The sequence below is a fragment of the Artemia franciscana genome, chromosome 21 (assembly GCF_032884065.1).
Source record: "Artemia franciscana chromosome 21, ASM3288406v1, whole genome shotgun sequence".
In the NCBI taxonomy this organism is placed as follows: Eukaryota; Metazoa; Arthropoda; class Branchiopoda; order Anostraca; family Artemiidae; genus Artemia; species Artemia franciscana.
Window position 1 is genome coordinate 12,023,360 of NC_088883.1, and position 20,682 is coordinate 12,044,041.

At 35.8% G+C, this 20,682-nt stretch overlaps 1 protein-coding gene across 1 annotated transcript in view; it reads right to left on the bottom strand.

The window, feature by feature from the left end:
• Window positions 1-20,682, bottom strand: part of LOC136041014 (nuclear anchorage protein 1-like) — a 93,347-nt gene that overhangs the window by 14,374 nt on the left and 58,291 nt on the right. Inside the window, exon 12 of the mRNA XM_065725519.1 lies at window positions 4,091-4,350. Coding sequence (XP_065581591.1) covers window positions 4,091-4,350 — 260 coding nt within the window. The remainder of the gene's footprint in view (window positions 1-4,090; window positions 4,351-20,682) is intronic.

The window sequence follows — 20,682 nt, forward strand, 5'->3', positions numbered from 1 at the left end:
ATATATATATATATATATATATATATATATATATATATATATATATATATATATATATATATATATATATATATATATATATATATAATATATATATATATATATATATATTTATATATATTATATATATTATATATATATATGATTCACTTTTTGATTTACACTTTTTGTTTACCTAATTGAATTAGAACATTGAACATTCATGTAAAACCAACCTTGGAAAATATGAAAGAAAATAAAAAGAAATATAGCGCTTTATCCTGAAATTTTAAGTTAAAGAGCCGTCCCAAGATAAAATAAGTAAATATACTGCAAAACTGCGACTCGAAGCCTCCCGTAGTATAGGCTTTAGGGCAAACCAAATGCCCTCTGATTCTGAATACCCATTTAACAAGACTTATTCTTTTGGAGTGTCAGGTACACTAAGCATGTTCTTAAATATGCGGTATTATGATTAGAAGTTTACTTCAGTTGCGATTTAAGGCGAAGCAAATGCCTCCTATTTCTAAATAATGGCTTAAGAGGACTTATTCTTATGGAAGAACCGGGTAATCGAAGCATATTAACCGATATGCTAAGATATGTGGGAAGATTTTAACATAGAACACTCCTACGGTCAAGACCGTATCCAGGGGGTGGGTTTATACCGGATTTGAGCCCCCCCCCCTCCCTAAAAAAATGAAAAAAAACTGTTCGAATTGTGTAAAATAACAAAAAGCATATAACCAAACTTTTTGATGCGTTTTGCAGAGTTTCTCTTGAAAACCAAAAATACCTCCTCCCCAGCGAAAATCCTGGATACGTTTTTACCTAAGGTACATGTTAAGGAAGCTAGGAGCTGCTAAGCAGAAGATGGCTTTTCTTTTCTTCTAGATAGGCTTGGGTTTTCTTCCTTTGATTTTTATTGACATTCATAATATCTGGTTATTAATACCATTTGTCAGTAGTGACTATTGTTATTTTTTTTGTATTACACAAATAATCATATTTAGCAACTAATTTGCTACAGGCATTTAATGTCCCACTTGTGTTAGAAAAAAGAGAGGTATAAGTAGGCAATAAACTATTGACGAGACGATTTCTGGATAAATGTCGGTAAAGCTGCCGCATGCAACTTGAAAAACTAGAAAGATTTGAGAATTCAGCTTTAATAACACAAAAAGACCTCCATATACGCGGTTTTCGGTAGCAGCAGGTGCCGAGTTTAAAAAAAAGAAATGTAAATAAAAAATTGGCAAAAAAATGAGCTAAAAACACATGAAACCAAACTTATCAAGTAGATGTAACTTTCCTTTTAAAGTGCTGTTGTCTTCGGGAGCAAAACGTCAATACAGACGAAAACCGTTGCCAAATTGAACTTGTTAGTTTGGCTTTCTCATTTTAACAGCTCGATGCGGTAATGCTGACAAAAACGTAGCACTACCTTTAAGAATCTCAAGATTTATTTTCATAGTTTAAAAAAAAATTTGTAGTTTCTATATATGAGCAGAGCCAAGATTGGTTCAAAGGTGAACTCAGGTCAAGGATATTTGATGCACTCAAATAAAGAACCAAATAGGAACTTTATGAATCCCTAGCTCATCAATTGATGCATCCATGGTGCAGTGATAAAAAAGAAAAAGGAACTTTGTGAATCCCTAGCTCATTAATTGATGCATCCATGGTGCAGCGATAAAAAAGAAATAGGAACTTTGTGAATCCCTAGCTCATCAATTGATACATCCATGGTGCAGCGATAAAAAAGAAATAGGAACTTTGTGAATCCCTAGCTCATCAACTGATGCATCCATGGTGCAGCAATAAAAAAGAAATAGGAACTTTGTGAATCCCTAGCTCATTAATTGATGCATCCATGGTGGCGTGATAAAAAAGGAAAAGGAACTTTGTGAATCCCTAGCTCATTAATTGATACATCCATGGTGCAGTGATAAAAAATAAAAAGGAACTTTGTGAATCCCTAGCTCATCAACTGATACATCCATGGTGCAGCGATAAAAAAGAAATAGGAACTTTGTGAATCCCTAGCTCATCAATTGATACATCCATGGTGCAGCGATAAAAAAGAAATAGGAACTTTGTGAATCCCTAGCTCATCAACTGATACATCCATGGTGCAACGATAAAAAAGAAATAGGAACTTTGTGAATCCCTAGCTCATCAATTGATACATCCATAGTGCAGCGATAAAAAAGAAATAGGAACTTTGTGAATCCCTAGCTCATCAATTGATACATCCATGGTGCAGCGATAAAAAAGAAATAGGAACTTTGTGAATCCCTAGCTCATCAACTGATGCATCCATGGTGCAGCGATAAAAAAGAAATAGGAACTTTGTGAATCCCTAGCTCATTAATTGATGCATCCATGGTGGCGTGATAAAAAAGAAAAAGGAACTTTGTGAATCCCTAGCTCATTAATTGATACATCCATGGTGCAGTGATAAAAAATAAAAAGGAACTTTGTGAATCCCTAGCTCATCAACTGATACATCCATGGTGCAGCGATAAAAAAGAAATAGGAACTTTGTGAATCCCTAGCTCATCAATTGATACATCCATAGTGCAGCGATAAAAAAGAAATAGGAACTTTGTGAATCCCTAGCTCATCAATTGATGCATCCATGGTGCAGCGATAAAAAAGAAATAGGAAGGGCGGTTTGAAAAATGCATAAATATAGGAGGAGGTCATATGCAAGGTCAACCTAAATATTTGGGTAATTTGGATTGTTATTTTTCATTAATTCTAATCCTTCAACTGATAAATAATAAGAATAGATAAAGATCCTCCTGAGCCATCACTGGCACATAGGGCGTCGAGTCGACGTTTCAGTTGCTGAGTGTTTTTTTTTTTACCAATTTTTATTATTTTTTTTTTTTGCTTTTTTCTAATTTCACAGGATTTTTTGAAACGTTTCCCAATCTTTCTATATCAGCCTGTATTTTATGTTTAGAACAATAATGTTTTTCTTATTATTTCTTTTTACTTTTTCTTTTGCTCAAAAGGTAAAGTTAAGGATGTCACTCCAGCAAATGGTGTGACTCTGTAAGCTCAGCCAGAGTCGACCCAGCTGTAAATGGTATATGGAGAAACCTGGAGGAAAAAACGGGAGCTGTCGGATGATTTGCCTCGATCCACGCATTGCACTCCCAGCCGAAGACAGAAAATCAGAAGATCAATACCTGCGTTGCACAGACCCTTGGTCAACACGCGAAAAAGTTTTTGAAGCTATTTTTCTTACCTTTAAATAAAAATTCACGCTTTTCAAATGTCTCGCAACGCAAAGAAAATTCAGATACTTTAAAACCTTGAAAAGGATTAGCTTATCAAAGAGCCTTGAAAAAAAGAAATTCCAAATGAATGTTACATCTTATTACATGCACGATTATTTTCATTCACCTTTCTGTCGTTGATGTGATAAGAAAGCTCTTTCAAATTGTTTATTAAGACCTTTTAATTTCGAGTAGCATACTAGCCGACTACACCTGATGCTCTTCTGGGCCTGTATATCGTTTGATGAGAACAGTAAAAGTTTCCTTACTCGAAGCACAATATTAACTGCTTCCATACCATTTTCCATACCATTCCGTAGCTATTCATTTTTTCCGAAGCTATTAATTTTTTTGGAATACCTTTCGGTTTTGGACTCCGGGGAACATCGAAAATACCACAACAGAATACACAACAAAATACCACTTCCTTTCACTCGCTGGGGTCTTCAGTCACTACAAAAATGGCTTGACGTCACCTCTATCCTGTCACTTCACTTGCTAAAGTCAGCAACTCATGCCTTCGCCCTCGCAAATGACAGTCTCAGACCTTGGCCAAACTATATAACGGACTCAGGAATGTAAACACCGTATACTTGTCATCATGACGTCACATTCTGTTCTTTTCGGCTTTGTCCTACCTTTTTTTTTATTTTAAACATTCTGGGGAGTTTTAATACTTCGATTTGCATTCTTAAGATTTTAAAGTTATCCTGCGTCTATTCTCAAGTTTCTATCTGGAACAGTTCAGCTAAAAATAAGTAAAAGTAGAGAAAATTATTAAGACGGCTGGTTTCATATATCGAAATATTTTTATCACTCACCTTCGTTACCTCCCACGTAAATTCTTCCAGCCTTACATCTTTTTCGTGAAGACTTCTCATAGCTTCATCTAGTTCATGTCTCAAGTTGCCTTCAGATGCACCTGAGCCTGCGGCATATTGAAGTTGAGGCTCTGAACTTTCAAGAAGATATGTCAGCTCTTGAACCCTTTCAGACAGAAGTTGATTATTTTGTCGCAGATAATCGACTTCTTCAGTTGTGGGTAATACACTCTTAGAAGCAGGTATTGCCTCAGAACCTCCTGCAATAGAAAAGAAACAGACTTCAGCCAGGTTCAGACTTAAATTCTAGTTTTACATTTTTCTTATAATCCTTTTACCTTTGTCCATGTAGATTCTTGTAGAGTAAGTAACATTTACCGGATTAGTCATATGAATTTTCAAATCAAACTGCTCGTGGAAACTAACTGTAAGTAAAGAACGACTCGGGCTAATCGTGACGAAACCGAAATAAAAAGAATTTTACATTAACCTACAAATGAAAGAATTGCATTACTTTGGCGATTCCAAATAAGATTTTATTAAGTATAAAATTACTCATCAGAAGTTTTGAGCCTTAGAAAATTTGCCTGCTTTTAGAAATGGAGGGAACGCCCTCAAAACTGAAAAAAAATACACCATCCAATTCAGCATACCAGAGAACCCTGTTATACAGATTTCAACCTTCTTTCTATAAAAATGCCAAATTTTGAATGTTTTTCGAGATCCCCTCATGGAACGGGTACATAACAAGAGCTAGCATTATTTTGAATAGCCTCCTTAAGCACAAGAAGAAATTTTATTTTTGCCTACTACATAATTTTCGTCGTTACGACCTGTAGGGCGCTCAACATTCGAAATTAAACAAATTTTTCAATATTTTATTTCATGACCAGCTTAATGAACTGAATAAAATGAGCTGAATAAAAAGAAAAAAACTCAAAACAAATAAGTTATCGCCAACTATGTCCAGTTAACATTAAATTTGCGAGGTGAACTTTATATTAACATATCGCATTGTATCATTGACACCTTTCTCAATAAAATATACTTCATTTAAACAATGGAGGAATTTCTTGACTTACAGCTTTTGTCCTGAGGACTGGGGGGGATCCCCAAAGACATAATTACCGAACCTTTCAACTATACTGAGCAAAATAGCAGTCTCAAAATTGTGATTAGTTGTATTTTGGGGAATGATGGGGCGAGGGAGAGGGACTGGCTTCCCTCCTATCACTTTTGCCTGTTATAAAGAGCCGTAAAACTTTGAATAAAAATCTAACATGCACCGCAGCATAAAATTATAACCTTTACACCCATGTTTTGGGGGGTCGTGGCAACCCAGGGGGCACTGCTATATGATCTTTGGACTATTTTACCGCCCATGGAATCGTTTTATTTTTCACTTTTTATGTTTCACACGATCATCAATGCATCGCTGCCGATTGATATCGCTAAAAAGTTTCGGCAAAGGAAATTTGATGGAGGAACGGGAGTAATCCAGAAGAAAATCCTTCATATACCAGCTATTTGTACACACAGAGTTGGAAACACAATATATTCCAAACTTAGCAATACTTCATATTAACTTATTTAACGCACCTCTGCACTCCATTACATCAAAACTTATACTGCAAAACCTATACTTAACTGATATAAAGATATGTTTCGCTCAAGAAAGACAAATGCAGATTAATACTACTACTTTCAGGATGCTGAAAGCGAAAATAAACCCAATTTTATTATGTTACATCTAGTACAGACTTTCAAAAACTTTGTTCAGTTTGAAAAGCTTTTTGAAAGTTTTTTGATTTATTCCCAAAATCTTCAAATCTTAAAAAAAAAATCTTCAAAATTTGGGAAGATTTTGGGAAAGCAAGAATTTGAAACTTTATTCCCAAAATCTTCCCAAAATCAAAAAAAAAATTCCCAAAATCTTCAGATAATTCGCCCATTTTCTGGTGTTTTGGCCTCCAACACCCAAATGGACCATGTGCCTATATGTGTCTGGTTAAATTACATGAATGACATTATACTGGTCACTACATATGTTCCTGGTTATGGCATAATTCCGTTGCATATTTTTATCTTTAAGGTTACATTCCTTTTTTTATTAGTAAAATAATTTCACTATAAAACCGTTCCATGGATCCAAAATTACATATATTTGTTTATTTCCTATCTAGTAGTGGCCAAATTATATTTTTGATGCTTGAATTTTTCTTTTAACCGTGGATGTTCTCAAGCAAGCTAAGTTCTGTTTCGGCGTCAGGACACAGCAAAAATCGATCCGACAACAGAAAATATAATAGAGAAAAAAAATATAATAGAGAAAAAAAAATTAGAAAAAAAACAAAAAAAAAACAAAAAGTTCTAAAAACTGTAACCTGAGATTAATAGACAAAAAACAAGACACTAACATACATTTTGGGTTCAAGATTTTCCCACCCTCTCCAAAGAATTACTATAATAACTATACAAAATGTAACCATAAAACACGATGCGAGAAAAAAAAATTTGTGCATACACCACGATTTCAGTTTTTCTTCGTCTTTAATTGTACTGTGACAGCCACAATGCAAATAAAATCGTATCCATCAAAAAAAAGAAGTAAATTTCAATTCAAATAAAGATAAGATATTTTCTACCTAACTGCAAACCAATATAGGCTTGCGTAGGCATTTGGAATAATTATTTGTCATCAGATTGGCGAAAGTATTTTGAACTAAGATTCCACTTTGCGTCATTCATGTTATTTCTTTCCTTAAGTTTTAATTATTGTTTTTATTCCTTTTGTGCTGTTATTTTTTTTATAGTAATGCTAGAAAATCCCTCGTCCTTTTCATTGAATTTCTCTCCCCCATGACATATTCCTCCAAGGAAAGATCCTACCACATAGCCCCCTCCCCTCAACCCCACCCCCAAACCAAAAAAAACTGAAAACGTCTGTATACTTTCCAATAACCATTACTGTATTTAAACACTGGTCAAAGTTTGTAACTTGCAGCCCACCCCCAGGGACTGTGGGGGAGTAAGTCATCCTTAAAGACATAGTTATTGTGGTTTTTGACTATGCAGAACAAAATGGCTACCTCAAAATTTTGATCCGTTGACTTTGGGAAAAAATGAGCGTGGAAGGGGGCCTAGATGCCCTCCAATTTTTTGGTCACTTAAAAAGGGCACTATAACGTTTCATTTCCGTTAGAACGAGCCCTCTTAAGACATTCTAGGACCACTTGGTCGATACGATGACCCCTGGAAAAAAAAAAAATAAACACGCACCCGTGATCTGTCTTCTGGAAAATACGAAATTCGGAACAGAGATGAGCGAGGTATTTAGGAGGATATAAATACCTCGCTCTTTATGCTAAAGTATTTTTAGTAATTTCAACTATTTATTCTACGGCCTTTCTGATTCAGGGGTCATTCTTAAAGAATTGGGACAAAACTTAAAATTTAGTGTAAAGAACGAGGTATTAGCAAGGGGGCGAACCCCCTCATATACATAATAAAAATATAAGAATATAAAAGTTTATTACGTAAGTTAATTCTTAAGTTACGTATATTTTTTAGTAACAAAAAAAATCGTTAGAAATTAAAAGTTCTAGTTGCCTTTTTAAGTAACCAAAAAATTGGAGGGTAGCTAGGCCTCCTTCCCCACCACTTATTTATCAAAATCGTCTGATCAAAACTAAGCGAAAGCCATTTAACCAAAAAAAAAAAAAAATTATATATGCAAATATAATTATAATATGCAAATTTCATTTTAATAATTTATGTGTGGAGAGCCAAAATCAAACATGCATTAATTCAAAAACTTTCAGAAATTAAATAAAAAAACTAGTTTTTTTTAACTGAAAGTAAGGAGCGACATTAAAACTTAAAACGAACAGAAATTACTCCGTATATGAAATGGGTTGTCCCCTCCACAATCCCTCGCTCTTTACGCTAAAGTTTGACTGTTTGCCACAATTCTACTTTTTAAAGCAATTAAAAACTTTAGCGTAAAGAGCGAGGGATTGCGGAGGGGACAACCCATTTCATATACGGAGTAATTTGTGTTCGTTTTAAGTTTTAATGTCGCTCCTTACTTTCAGTTAAAAAAAACTAGTTTTTTCTATTTAATCAGATGTAGAGATGCTGTAGACAATGTTTTAAGAGAAGAACAGTGTGGTTTTAGAAAAGGTAGAGGATGTGTAAAAAGCCAAGACTGATAGTCCGAGTGAGTGAGAGGCAAGTCTGGCATAAGCCCTTTTTAGGATTGTTTAAAAATGATGTCAGTTCATTTTTTTAATAGATAAGTCTATCTATCATCCCTCCATGCGTCATTCCTCTGGCAGAACTAAGGTGGACAGTCATAGAACTAAGGGATGAAAAATCGGATCGATTTTGGGTTGACGTGTGACGGACAATACCCACTGGACTTCCCATTATCTTTAATATCCTTACTAAGTTTGTTCAAAAGCTTGGAAGCTCTATGAACAAGAGAAAAAGCAAACCTACTTGAGGAAAGGCGAGGAACCTCAATATTTCCTTGCATCCGAGTATCGTGTTAGTGAACCTCTCGCCTCTCACAAAATTTACCTCCAAAACAATCTGGAAGGCCCTCATTATGATACATACATATAAAAATCACGCAATCCGGCTCCAGGCATTATATTTATTTTACTATAGACTGACCTCATGGACTTCCAGTTTTCCACACCACAAAAAAACTCGGATAGTGTTATTCTGTATCACACAGATTGGACGAAGTAACGGGGGGAAAGTACCAAGCCACTCTGTGAAGAAGACCTAGTCTTCACAGAGTGGCTTGAAAAAAGCCTTAAAAATACTGATAACAAAACCTATCTTAGTCATATTTTTGATCATATTTTGAAGATACTCATTTTCAAACCTATTCTTGCACTCTGAACTCACAAAACCTCTAAAAGTTCATTCATTTTGCCCACACTTTCATCTAGGATACTTAAATCATCAGCATAATCCAAGTCCAAGAGAGTTTTTTTCTACCGTTTGATTTCGAGATCTTCCATTGCCTTTCCTCTGCTGCTTAAGACAAAGTCCATCAAAATAACCCATGTTAAGGGGGATAGAACAAAACTTCGCTTAACTCCTGATTTAGTTGAACACATCCAGCGCAAAAATACAAATTCACTTGGATACAAGTTTTTCATCGAGCTCGCATCCCCGTGAAAATTGACTCTTATTCTTTTTACCCAGCAATGAAAAGGGGGCGCTAGCTTCTTTGGGACATTGACAGGATCAAAATTAAAGGCAAAATCACAAGTAAAGCTCACACTATCGTCTCCATGGAAAATTCTTTATATATACTGCAGCGTCTTAAGTGAGACTTTAAGCCTAATTTACGAATCGAGAAGTTAAACCTGGTGTCTACCAAGTTTAACCCTCCCCCTGGATACGGTCCTGGAAGGCTGAGAGGGTAGTTTTCCCAACCTCACTCAAGAAATGAACTAACCAACTCTAAATATTAAACATTTATTAAAATATACCTTTATAGTAGTTTATCTCACTGAGACTAAGCTAATTTTCTTTGAATGCAGACATAGAAACTGGTTTTACTCAGATCAAGAACTTGAGTGTGGTCGGGATAATTGACAAGTACCGTTGGAAGGTCAATTTCTGGAAGATTGCTTTTCTGCAGTCCTACTTTTTTTTTGAAAAATACAGAAAATGCGGGGAGAGGACTGAAAAATATATAGAATTAGTAAAATCTTATTTTTAGACAAATAGAGATTATTCTCCAAGAATTTTTTTTTGTAATATCACAAACATGGCTTAGTGAATGGATATAACTTAGACTAATGAATACAATGATATAAGTATATTCACCTTCCGGTGCAACTTGCAACTACAGGCTCTAACTACAGGCAACTAAGAGCCAATTTTCACGGGGATGCGAGCTGGATGAAAAACCTGTATCCAAGTGAATTTGTATTTTTGCGCTGGATGTGTTCAATTAAATCAGGAGTTAAGCGAAGTTTTGTTCTATCCCCTTAACATGGGTTATTTTGATGGACTTTGTCTTAAGCAGCAGAGGAAAGGCAATGGAAGACCTCGAAATCAAACGGGTAGAAAAAACTCTCTTGGACTTGGATTATGCTGATGATTTAAGTATCCTAGATGAAAGTGTTGGCAAAATGAACGAACTTTTAGAGGTTTTGTGAGTTCAGAGTGCAAGAATAGGTTTGAAAATGAGTATTTTCAAAATATGATCAAAAATATGACTAAGATAGGTTTTGTTATCAGTATTTTCAAGACTATTTTCAAGCCACTCTGTGAAGACTAGGTCTTCTTCACAGAGTGGCTGGGTACTTTCCCCCCGTTACTTCGTCCAATCTGTGTGATACAGAATAACACTATCCGAGTTTTTTTGTGGTGTGGAAAACTGGAAGTCCATGAGGTCAGTCTATAGTAAAATAAATATAATGCCTGGATGTGGATTGCGTTATTTTTATGCTTTGATTTTTATATGTATGTATCATAATGAGGGCCTTCCAGATTGTTTTGGAGGTAAATTTTGTGAAAGGCGAGAGGCGAGATGTTTGCGATTCAAAGTCTGCATTCAAAGATAATTAGCTTAGTCTCAGTGAGACAAACTACTATAAAGGTATATTTTAATTAAATGTTTAATATTTAGAGTCGGTTAGTTCATTTCTTGAGTGAGGTCGGGATAACTACCCTCCCAACCTTCCAGGACCGTATCCAGGGGGAGGGTTAAACTTGGTAGACACCAGGTTTAACTTCTCGATTCGTAAATTAGTCTTGAAAATACTGATAACAAAACCTATCTTAGTCAAATTTTGATCATATTTTGAAAATACTCATTTTCAAACCTATTCTTGCACTCTGAACTCACAAAACCTCTAAAAGTTCATTCATTTTGCCCACACTTTCATCTAGGATACTTAAATCATCAGCATAATCCAAGACCAAGAGAGTTTTTTCTACCCGTTTGATTTCGAGGTCTTCCATTGCCTTTCTCTGCTGCTTAAGACAAAGTCCATCAAAATAACCAATGTAAAGGGGGATAGAACAAAACTTCGCTTAACTCCTGATTTAATTGAACACATCCAGCGCAAAAATACAAATTCACTTGGATACAAGTTTTTCATCGAGCTCGCATCCCCGTGAAAATTGGCTCTTATTCTTTTTACCCAGCAATGAACAGTGGGCGCTAGCTTCTTTGGGACATTAACAGGATCGAAATTAAATGCAAAATCGCAAGTAAAGCTCACACTATCGTCTCCATAAAAAAATATTTATATATACTGCAGCGTGAGAGATAGAAGAATATTAGCAATCCACTTTTTAAGTTTAAAAAATTGTTGTCGGTAGGATTCGAACCTACGCTTCCAATGGGAATCTGGTGTTCAGGCAGACACCTTAACCACTCGGCAACGACCGCGTATAAGATCTTAATATAAAAGTATTGAATGATAAAATATAGCACTTAGACATACGCTTTCTTGACGAGCCTGTAGTTGCAAGTTTTACCGGAAGGTGAATATACTTATATCATTTTATTCATTAGTCTAAGTTCTATCCATTCACTAAGCGGTGTTTGCGATATTACAAAAAAAATTCTTGGAGAATAATCTCTATTTGTCTAAAAATATTATTTTCCTAATTCTACATATTTTTCAGTCCCCCTCCCCGCATTTTCTGTATTTTTCGAAAAAAAAAAAAAAAAAAAAAACAGTAGGACTGCAGAAAAGTAATCTTCCAGATGCCTTCCAGAAATTAACCTTCCAACGGTACTTGTCAATTATCCTAACCACACTCAAATTCTTGATCTGAGTAAAACCAGTTTCTATGTCTGCATTCAAAGAAAATTAGCTTAGTCTCAGTGGGATAAACTAATATAAAGGTATATTTTAATAAATGTTTAATATTTAGAGTTGGTTAGTTCATTTCTTGAGTGAGGTCGAGATAACTACCCTCCAAACCTTCCAGGATCGTATCCAGGGGGAGGGTTAAACTTGGTAGACACCATGTTTAACTTCTCGATTCGTAAATTAGTCTTGAAAATACTGATAACAAAACCTATCTTAGTCATAATTTTGATCATATTTTGAAAATACTTATTTTCAAACCTATTCTTGCACTCTGAACTCGCAAAACCTCTAAAAGTTCATTCATTTTGCCCACACTTTCATCTAGGATACTTAATTCGTCAGCATAATCCAAGTCCAAGAGAGTTTTTTCTACCCGTTTGATTTCGAGGTCTTCCATTGCCTTTCCTCTGCTGCTTAAGACAAATTCCATCAAAATAACCCATATAAAAGGGGATAGAACAAAACTTCGCTTAACTCCTGATTTAATTGAACAGATCCCACGCAAAAATACAAATTCACTTCGATACAGGTATTTTATCCAGCTCGCATCCCCGTAAAAATTGGCTCTTATTCTTTTTACCCAGCAATGAACAGTGGGCACCTTCTTCTTTGGGACATTGACAGGATCAAAATTAAAGCTCACACTATCGTCTCCATGGAAAATTCTTTATATATACTGCAGCGTGAGAGATAGAAGAATGTTAGTAATCCACTTTGTAACTTTAAAAAACGCAGTCGGTGGGATTCGAACCTACGGTTCCAATGGGAATCTGGTGTTTAGGTAGACACCTTAACCCAGGGTTGCCAAAACTTTTTGGGACTAAAGTGTCAAATTCAGCAAAAAAGGGACACTTTTAGTGTTCTCCTAGAAAATTAGCCAATATACTTTAAAAGTTGACAAAAAAGGCTCTAAATGGTTTTCTTGCAATTCCAGGGTCAGATTTGCGTTCTTCTTTTTCAAGTAAAAGCGAAGCGGTTCTTCAAATAAGTAAACGTCCCATTTGAAACCTCAAATCGCCTTATACGCCAAGAAGAAAAATAATTTAGTACAATTTCTCTAATTCTCTCGAACCTTCGGTTGTAATAGTTATTCTTCTTCCGAAAACTCACTAAAGCCCGACAGTTTTCGTTTTCGTCGTTTTTGGCAAAAAATTCGAAAGCGCAGTCTTATTTCAGGAGCTGCAGAAAATTCTGAATCATTTGTGTTGCGTTTGCGGTTTTACAGGAACGTAAAGAAATGTTGGAGTACAACTAAGATGAATGACAAATTGTGTTGTTTAGTTTATACGTTTTCAGCCAAAATGTCTACTCTTTGCGGCGAGAAAACGAAAACGGCAATGAAACCTGTCTTCACTATAAGTCGCCCCAGCCGTCTCGGCCGAAAAACACCATAATGAAGACCGGGCTTAAAAGATTTGCGTCAGCAGACCACAGATACGATGTCTGTCACTGCTGACACGACTTAATCGCCCTCGCTCCCTCTTCCTTGAGTAGCATATCAGATCTTCTACAAAATTTTGTCTACTATTTCCCACAGACTGGGGGTTAATCATTTTAAGCCCAAATTGGACAAAGATGGTATTCCTCTATCTCATGGTAGAGGAGTGACTTTTTTTGTAAGTGTACCCTCCCAAATCGGATTCTTTCATTTTCTGAAATAGAGAACAACTCAAAAACTGAAGTTTTATGGCTCTGGACCAGACCCAAAAACCTCCCAAAAGACGTATCTTGCATTATTTTTGTATTATTTATTACCCTCCCCTTAGTGGATTTAAGAAGGAGCTGACGGCATATCTGCAACTTCATGCTGACAGAATTTGCTGCAAGTACCCCTATGCTGCAATTACATTATGCGGTGATTTTAATGAGCTAGACCAAAAGTGGCTTAGCGCTGCTTTTAGTCTTGATCAGGTTGTCAGGTCGCCTACACGCAGTGATAAAACCCTAGACTTGATTTTTACCAAAATTGAAGATTACTACTTTGTCTAAAAAACAGCTCCTCCATTAGGGACAAGTGACCATCTATGCATCTTTTAGACCCCTTTATCATCCTTTCCCCTTAAACCATTGATCAGTTATTCATATAGACCCATTAATGACGAGAAGATTTCCCATTTCAAAGTAAAACTGAGCTCCAAATCTTGGGCCAATATCCTATATCTTACCAATGGTGATGAAATGGCTTCTAAGTTTTCAGCAGAACTTTTCCAGTTACAATGTGACACCTTTCCAGTGAAAAAAGTCAATCGCAAATCCACTTGTAAGCCATGGATAGATAAAAAAAAAACTTTGTGCATAATAAATGAACGCGATAAACTGTTTAAGGAAGGATTTTTCCAAGAATCTCGAAAACTTCAAAAAATTGTTATTAGTGAAATCCGTAAAGCAAGAAAAGAGCACAGTGCTCACGTGCTCAATAAGTTACTGTATTCTAACCCTAAGAATTTCCACAATGTGTATCCAAGATCTCATGGGAAATGTCTCTTCTAAGTTTCTCTTGCTGGATAGTAATGGAGACCCAGTGAGCGCGGACATCATAAATGATTATTTTGCTTCAACTTCTAAAGCGCACCCGCCACTCCAAAATATGCCGTCCAACAGTGCAGTGAGTGAAATTTCCTGTGATTGAAATACGTCAGACCCAGCTTAAACTCGAAAATCTTGATACAAATAAGTCAGTATACCCAGGTAATATCCCTACCAAATTGATTGTGAAATGTGCCCCTTATTTAAGTGTACCTCTAACTGCAATTTTTAACCAATGTTTTGTAGATGGTATTTTTCCAGTGTGTTTTAAGCGAGCTATTATGTCACCTATACCGAAAAACAAGACCCCAAAAGTTCCCTTCGACTTAAGACCAATATCAAAAACCTTTATTTTCTCTACAATTTTGAAAGTTTTATTTACAATTTCCTCTTTGACGACATTCAAGATAAAATTAACCCAAATCAGTTTGGCTTAAGGCCGAATCATAGCACCACCCATTGTTTATGTTTTATATTTGACACTGTTTTCAAACATCTTGAGTTAAGTAGTTGATACGTTGAGGCTGTTTTTGCTGATATCAGCAAAGCCTTTGACAACTCGGACCATCAGACAGTTACTGATAATGCAAGGGCTTCAGGTGTCAGAGATTTTGTTTTACGCATGGTAGCTAGTTTTTGTCTGATCGTGAGCAATGTGTAGTCCTCCCTAACGGAGATTTATCATGATTTACCTCGATTTCCTGTGGAGCACCTCAAGGGACTAAATTGGGTCCTTTAGTATTTTTAATTGTTTTTAACAATGTTTTAGTAAACATTTAACAATGTTTTAACCTTTGTCAAACTCCAAAAACTTTGGGTGTTAAACTTGACTCACTCATTAACAACTTAAAGAACGACCTTGACAATGTTAAACTCAATCTAAGCATACTGAAAAGCAGTTTAATGCTATTCTCCTTTTTAAAAAATGTACCCCTAATCAATATTTACCTTTGCATTCCAAATTTAAACATGGTTAAGCTGCTTAGTGTGCACTTGGACAATGACCTTAAATGGAAATCTCACTCTTTTCACTTATTTAAAACAGATGGTTTTCTCCTTAAATATTTCTCCCTTCTCAAACAGTTCTTCAAATCCATCCAGAACCTTAAAATAATTTATTGTTCTTATACAAGACCTTATCTGGAATATGCTTGCCCTGTCTGGCACCCTAGGTTAACCACATCCCAATGTTCTAAAATTGAAAGCATTCAAAAAAGAGCTATAAAAATTATACTGGGAACGTCCTATACTACTTACAATGAAGGTTTGGCTAGATTTGAACTCACTACATTGGAATCACGACGTCACTTCCTTACCATGAACTTTAAGCACAAGTGCCTTAGTTCTAACTATCATCGACGTTTTCTTCCCCCCTTCAAAGAAAACCCCCCAATCCTTCCAAATACAAGACTTAGTGCTTGTAGGACTCCAAATACCCAACTTGACTTTTGTCCCCAATTGTAGACCATGAGGTACAAAAACTCTTTTGTTCCCTATTTAGTTTCACATTTTAATAATGGATTTTACTTTGTAACTATGTTTATCCCTTAACATTTATTTTATCATTGTATTTGTTCTGACGCGCTTATGCTATAATGCAGAATTGAACTTTAATGCAGAATTCCTGTACAAGAAATCTGTTCAAAAGCTTCAGCTTTCATTTTGAAAAAAAAAAAAAAAAATCAATTTCTAGTGGTTAACCATTTTGGAGAAAAAAACTCGGCTACATCGATCTGATTTCCATTATTTGGTTTTCTGATTGGTCAGTCAATTAGGTTAGGTTCAGATTCATTCTATATTTGCTCATCCTTGTCGTCAGCCTTGTAGTACCACCTCAAAAGTTGTTAAGTGATATTGGCGGAATCTGCCACCGATCCACCGATGCAGCGCTACGAGTAACCATCTGCTTTACATGCATGAGGGAATCCACAGTTTTTATTTCCAACCAATTTTGCAAGTTAGTTTTAATGTTTGTTAGTTGAGAAAATTGCCTTTCGGCACCAGGATTTGAGTGAGGTAACACGCATAAGTTCAACATAAAGTTTGATAGTTCAAAGAATTTGGGAGTGCCGTCAGGATTCTTCACATCTAAGAAGAGCTTCAATAAATAAGATGGCGAGGACACTAGCTCTTCACCACCAGACTTAGGGATTTTTCATTCTTTGGAATCTGGCAGGCTCAGACACTGGTTTTCTAGAGTGTCTCTAGCAGACTCTATCTCGCTCTAACTTTCCCCCATGAGTATTCTAATCTGATGGTCAAAGGACTAATCATTTCAACAGTTCCATTCATGGCAGCTTTCGGGTCTAAGTACTCGAGAGCTTGTAATGTCTCATCTTTATGATTAACCCGCTTTCTCATCTGCTTCACCAGTTCGACGAAGAATCCCAAGCCCGTCAGCCTAAACTGTTCAACAGCTTTCCCTGATGCTCCTTCTTCATTCAGATAAGCTTCTGTGTTGGGACCACACAACACATCTTTCATATCTTTGTAGTTTCAGGGATCAAGAGGCAACTCAAAAACATCACTTCTGTTCAGGATTTCTAGTTCCACAAAGCATCTAACGATTGCTTTCAATGTTGATCTGAAGCTTGTTATCAAAGTTTGGATCATTGTGTCCCCAGACTGGAACTGTATATTCAATGTATTTACCTTACCAAGCACAAAAGCCAGAAAGTAGAGATATACCTTCGTTGTAGGTTCTTTCATGTAGGCTAGAATCTTGGATGCATTATCTTTTGAAGCCTTCTGCAGAGGGTTCCTTTGACTGTTTCACAGAAAAGGTAACCAGGGGTGACCACACTGCATGTGATTGGGTAGGTACAATTTTGCCAATTTGCTTATGATTTGGCTTGGAAGCTTGGTTGGTTTCAATAATAGTCTTCTGTTTCTGCTTTAAACAGTCCACCAGGTTACAGAATGTAAAGCAATACATTTTTCACTACTGTTCTTGCATCCTTTCATCAGTTTGGGCAAAAAGTACATTTTCTTAGTTAGCAATTGGCACACTGGATGTGATGTTCAGTCTATGACAGTATTACATGTTCCTGAAAGTTACCAGAGAATTTTCTAATGGGTTAGACTGCACCCATATGGGACAGGGTCCACCCTCTCAAATGCATGTGAACCTAAATTGCATATTTATCAAAAGCTTAATTCTTAATTCAGGAAATCAACTGAGGTTCACCCTCGTCCAAAAAATGACTAAGCAGCAGCAAATCAGGATCAGATAGTTTGCTACTAACTACTATCCAGGCCACACTTCTGCATACTCCTGTAGACTACAAATCATAAAACACCCTAAGCTTTTACTTACCAGCAATAATATGCTTGCTTTAGTTTTTTATATAAAAAAAAACTTTCTGAAAACAGAATAAGGTTGATTATGCAACCTCTCTTGAGCAAGTCACATGTTTCACTACGTTTGAATCTTGGCGCTTTTGAAAAGAAAAGTAGTGCGGATACGATAAAAGAAATCCCTAAGACGGAAACGAGCCTGAAAATCACAAATTAAAAGCAGTTGCAGTGAAGAAAAAACTGAAAATAAATACATATGGCACTGATTTTGAAAAAATGCCAAAAAGTGTCCTTTTTTCACTCAATAGTGGCACGGTGTCACCCAGAGTGAAAAAGTGTCAAAAAAGCACTAAAAGTGTCCCTTTGGCAACCCAGCCTTATCCACTCAGCCACAACCGCTTATAAGATCTTAATATGAAAGTATTTAATGATAAAATATAGCACTTAGACATACGCTTTCTTGACGAGCCTGTAGTTGCAAGTTGCACCGGAAGGTGAATATACTTATATCATTGTATTCATTAGTCTAAGTTATATCCATTCACTAAGCCATGTTTGCGATATTACAAAAAAATTCTTGGAGAATAATTAGTAGGATTAGAGAAAAGAAATCTTCCAGAAATTAACCTTCCAACGGTACTTGTCAATTATCCCGACCACACTCAAGTTCTTGATCTGAGTAAAACCAGTTTCTATGTCTGCATTCAAAGATAATTACCTTAGTCTCAGTGAGATAAACTACTATAAAGGTATATTTTAATTAAATGTTTAATATTTAGAGCTGGTTAGTTCATTTCTTGAGTGAGGTCGGGATAACTACCCTCTCAACCTTCCAGGACCGTATCCTGGGGGAGGGTTAAACTTGGTAGACACCAGGTTTAACTTCTCGATTCGTAAATTAGGCTTAAAGTCTCACTTAAGACGCTGCAGTATATATAAAGAATTTTCCATGGAGACGATAGTGTGAGCTTTACTTGTGATTTTGCCTTTAATTTTGATCCTGTCAATGTCCCAAAGAAGCTAGCGCCCCCTTTTCATTGCTGGGTAAAAAGAATAAGAGTCAATTTTCACGGGGATGCGAGCTGTGAGATAAAATACTATAAAGGTATATTTTAATTAAATGTTTAATATTTAGAGCTGGTTAGTTCATTTCTTGAGTGAGGTCGGGATAACTACCCTCTTAACCTTCCATGACCGTATCCTGGGGGAGGGTTCAACTTGGTAGAGACCAGGTTTAACTTCTCGATTCGTAAATTAGTCTTGAAAATACTGATAACAAAACCTATCTTAGTCCTATTTTTGATCATATTTTGAAAATACTCATTTTCAAACCTATTCTTGCACTCTGAACTCGCAAAACTTCCTAAAGTTCATTCATTTTGCCCACATTTTCATCTAGGATACTTAAATCATCAGCATAAACCAAGTCCAAGAGAGTTTTTTCTACCCGTTTGATTTCGAGGTCTTCCATTGCCTTTCCTCTGCTGCTTAAGACAAATTCCATCAAAATAACCCATATAAAAGGGGATAGAACAAAACTTCGCTTAACTCCTGATTTAATTGAACAGATCCCGCGCAAAAATACAAATTCACTTCGATACAGGTTTTTCATCCAGCTCGCATCCCCGTAAAAATTGGCTCTTATTCTTTTTACCCAGCAATGAACAGTGGGCGCTAGCTTCTTTGGGACATTGACAGGATCAAAATTAAAGGCAAAATCACAAGTAAAGCTCACACTATCGTCTCCATGGAAAGTTCTTTATATATACTGCAGCGTGAGAGATAGAAGAATGTTAGGAATCCGCTTTGTTACTTTAAAAAATCGCAGTCGGTGGGATTCAAACCTACGCTTCCAATGGGAATCTGTTGTTTAGGTAGACACCTTAACCACTCGGCCACAACCGCTTATAAGATCTTAATATAAAAGTATTTAATGATAAAATATAGCGCTTAGACATACGCTTTCTTGACGAGCCTGTAGTTGGCATTTGTGCACAAAGACAAAGACACTAACATACATTTTGGGTTCAAGATTTTCCCACCCTCTCCAAAGAATTACTATAATAACTATACAAGATGTAACCATAAAACAGGATGCGAGAAAAAAAAAATTGTGCATGCACCACAAATTCAGCATTATCTGGTAAATTATACACCAGATAATTCGCCCATTTTCTGGTGTTTTGGCCTCCAACACCCAAATGGACCATGTGCCTATATGTGTCTGGTTAAATTACATGAATGACATTATACTGGTCACTACATATGTTCCTGGTTATGGCATAATTCCGTTGCATATTTTTATCTTTAAGGTTACATTCCTTTTTTTATTAGTAAAATAATTTCACTATAAAACCGTTCCATGGATCCAAAATTACATATATTTGTTTATTTCCTATCTAGTTGTGGCCAAATTATATTTTTGATGCTTGAATTTTTCTTTTAACCGTGGATGTTCTCAAGCAAGCTAAGTTCTGTTTCGGCGTCAGGACACAGCAAAAATCGATCCGACAACAGAAAATATAATAGAGAAAAAAAATATAATAGAGAAAAAAAAATTAGAAAAAAAACAAAAAAAAAACAAAAAGTTCTAAAAACTGTAACCTGAGATTAATAGACAAAAAACAAAAGACACTAACATACATTTTGGGTTCAAGATTTTCCCACCCTCTCCAAAGAATTACTATAATAACTATACAAAATGTAACCATAAAACAGGATGCGAGAAAAAAAAAATTGTGCATACACCACGATTTCAGCTTTTCTTCGTCTTTAATTGTACTGTGACAGCCACAATGCAAAAAAAATCGTATCCATAAAAAAAAGAAGTAAATTTCAATTCAAATAAAGATAAGATATTTTCTACCTAACTGCAAACAAATATAGGCTTGCGTAGGTATTTGGAATAATTAT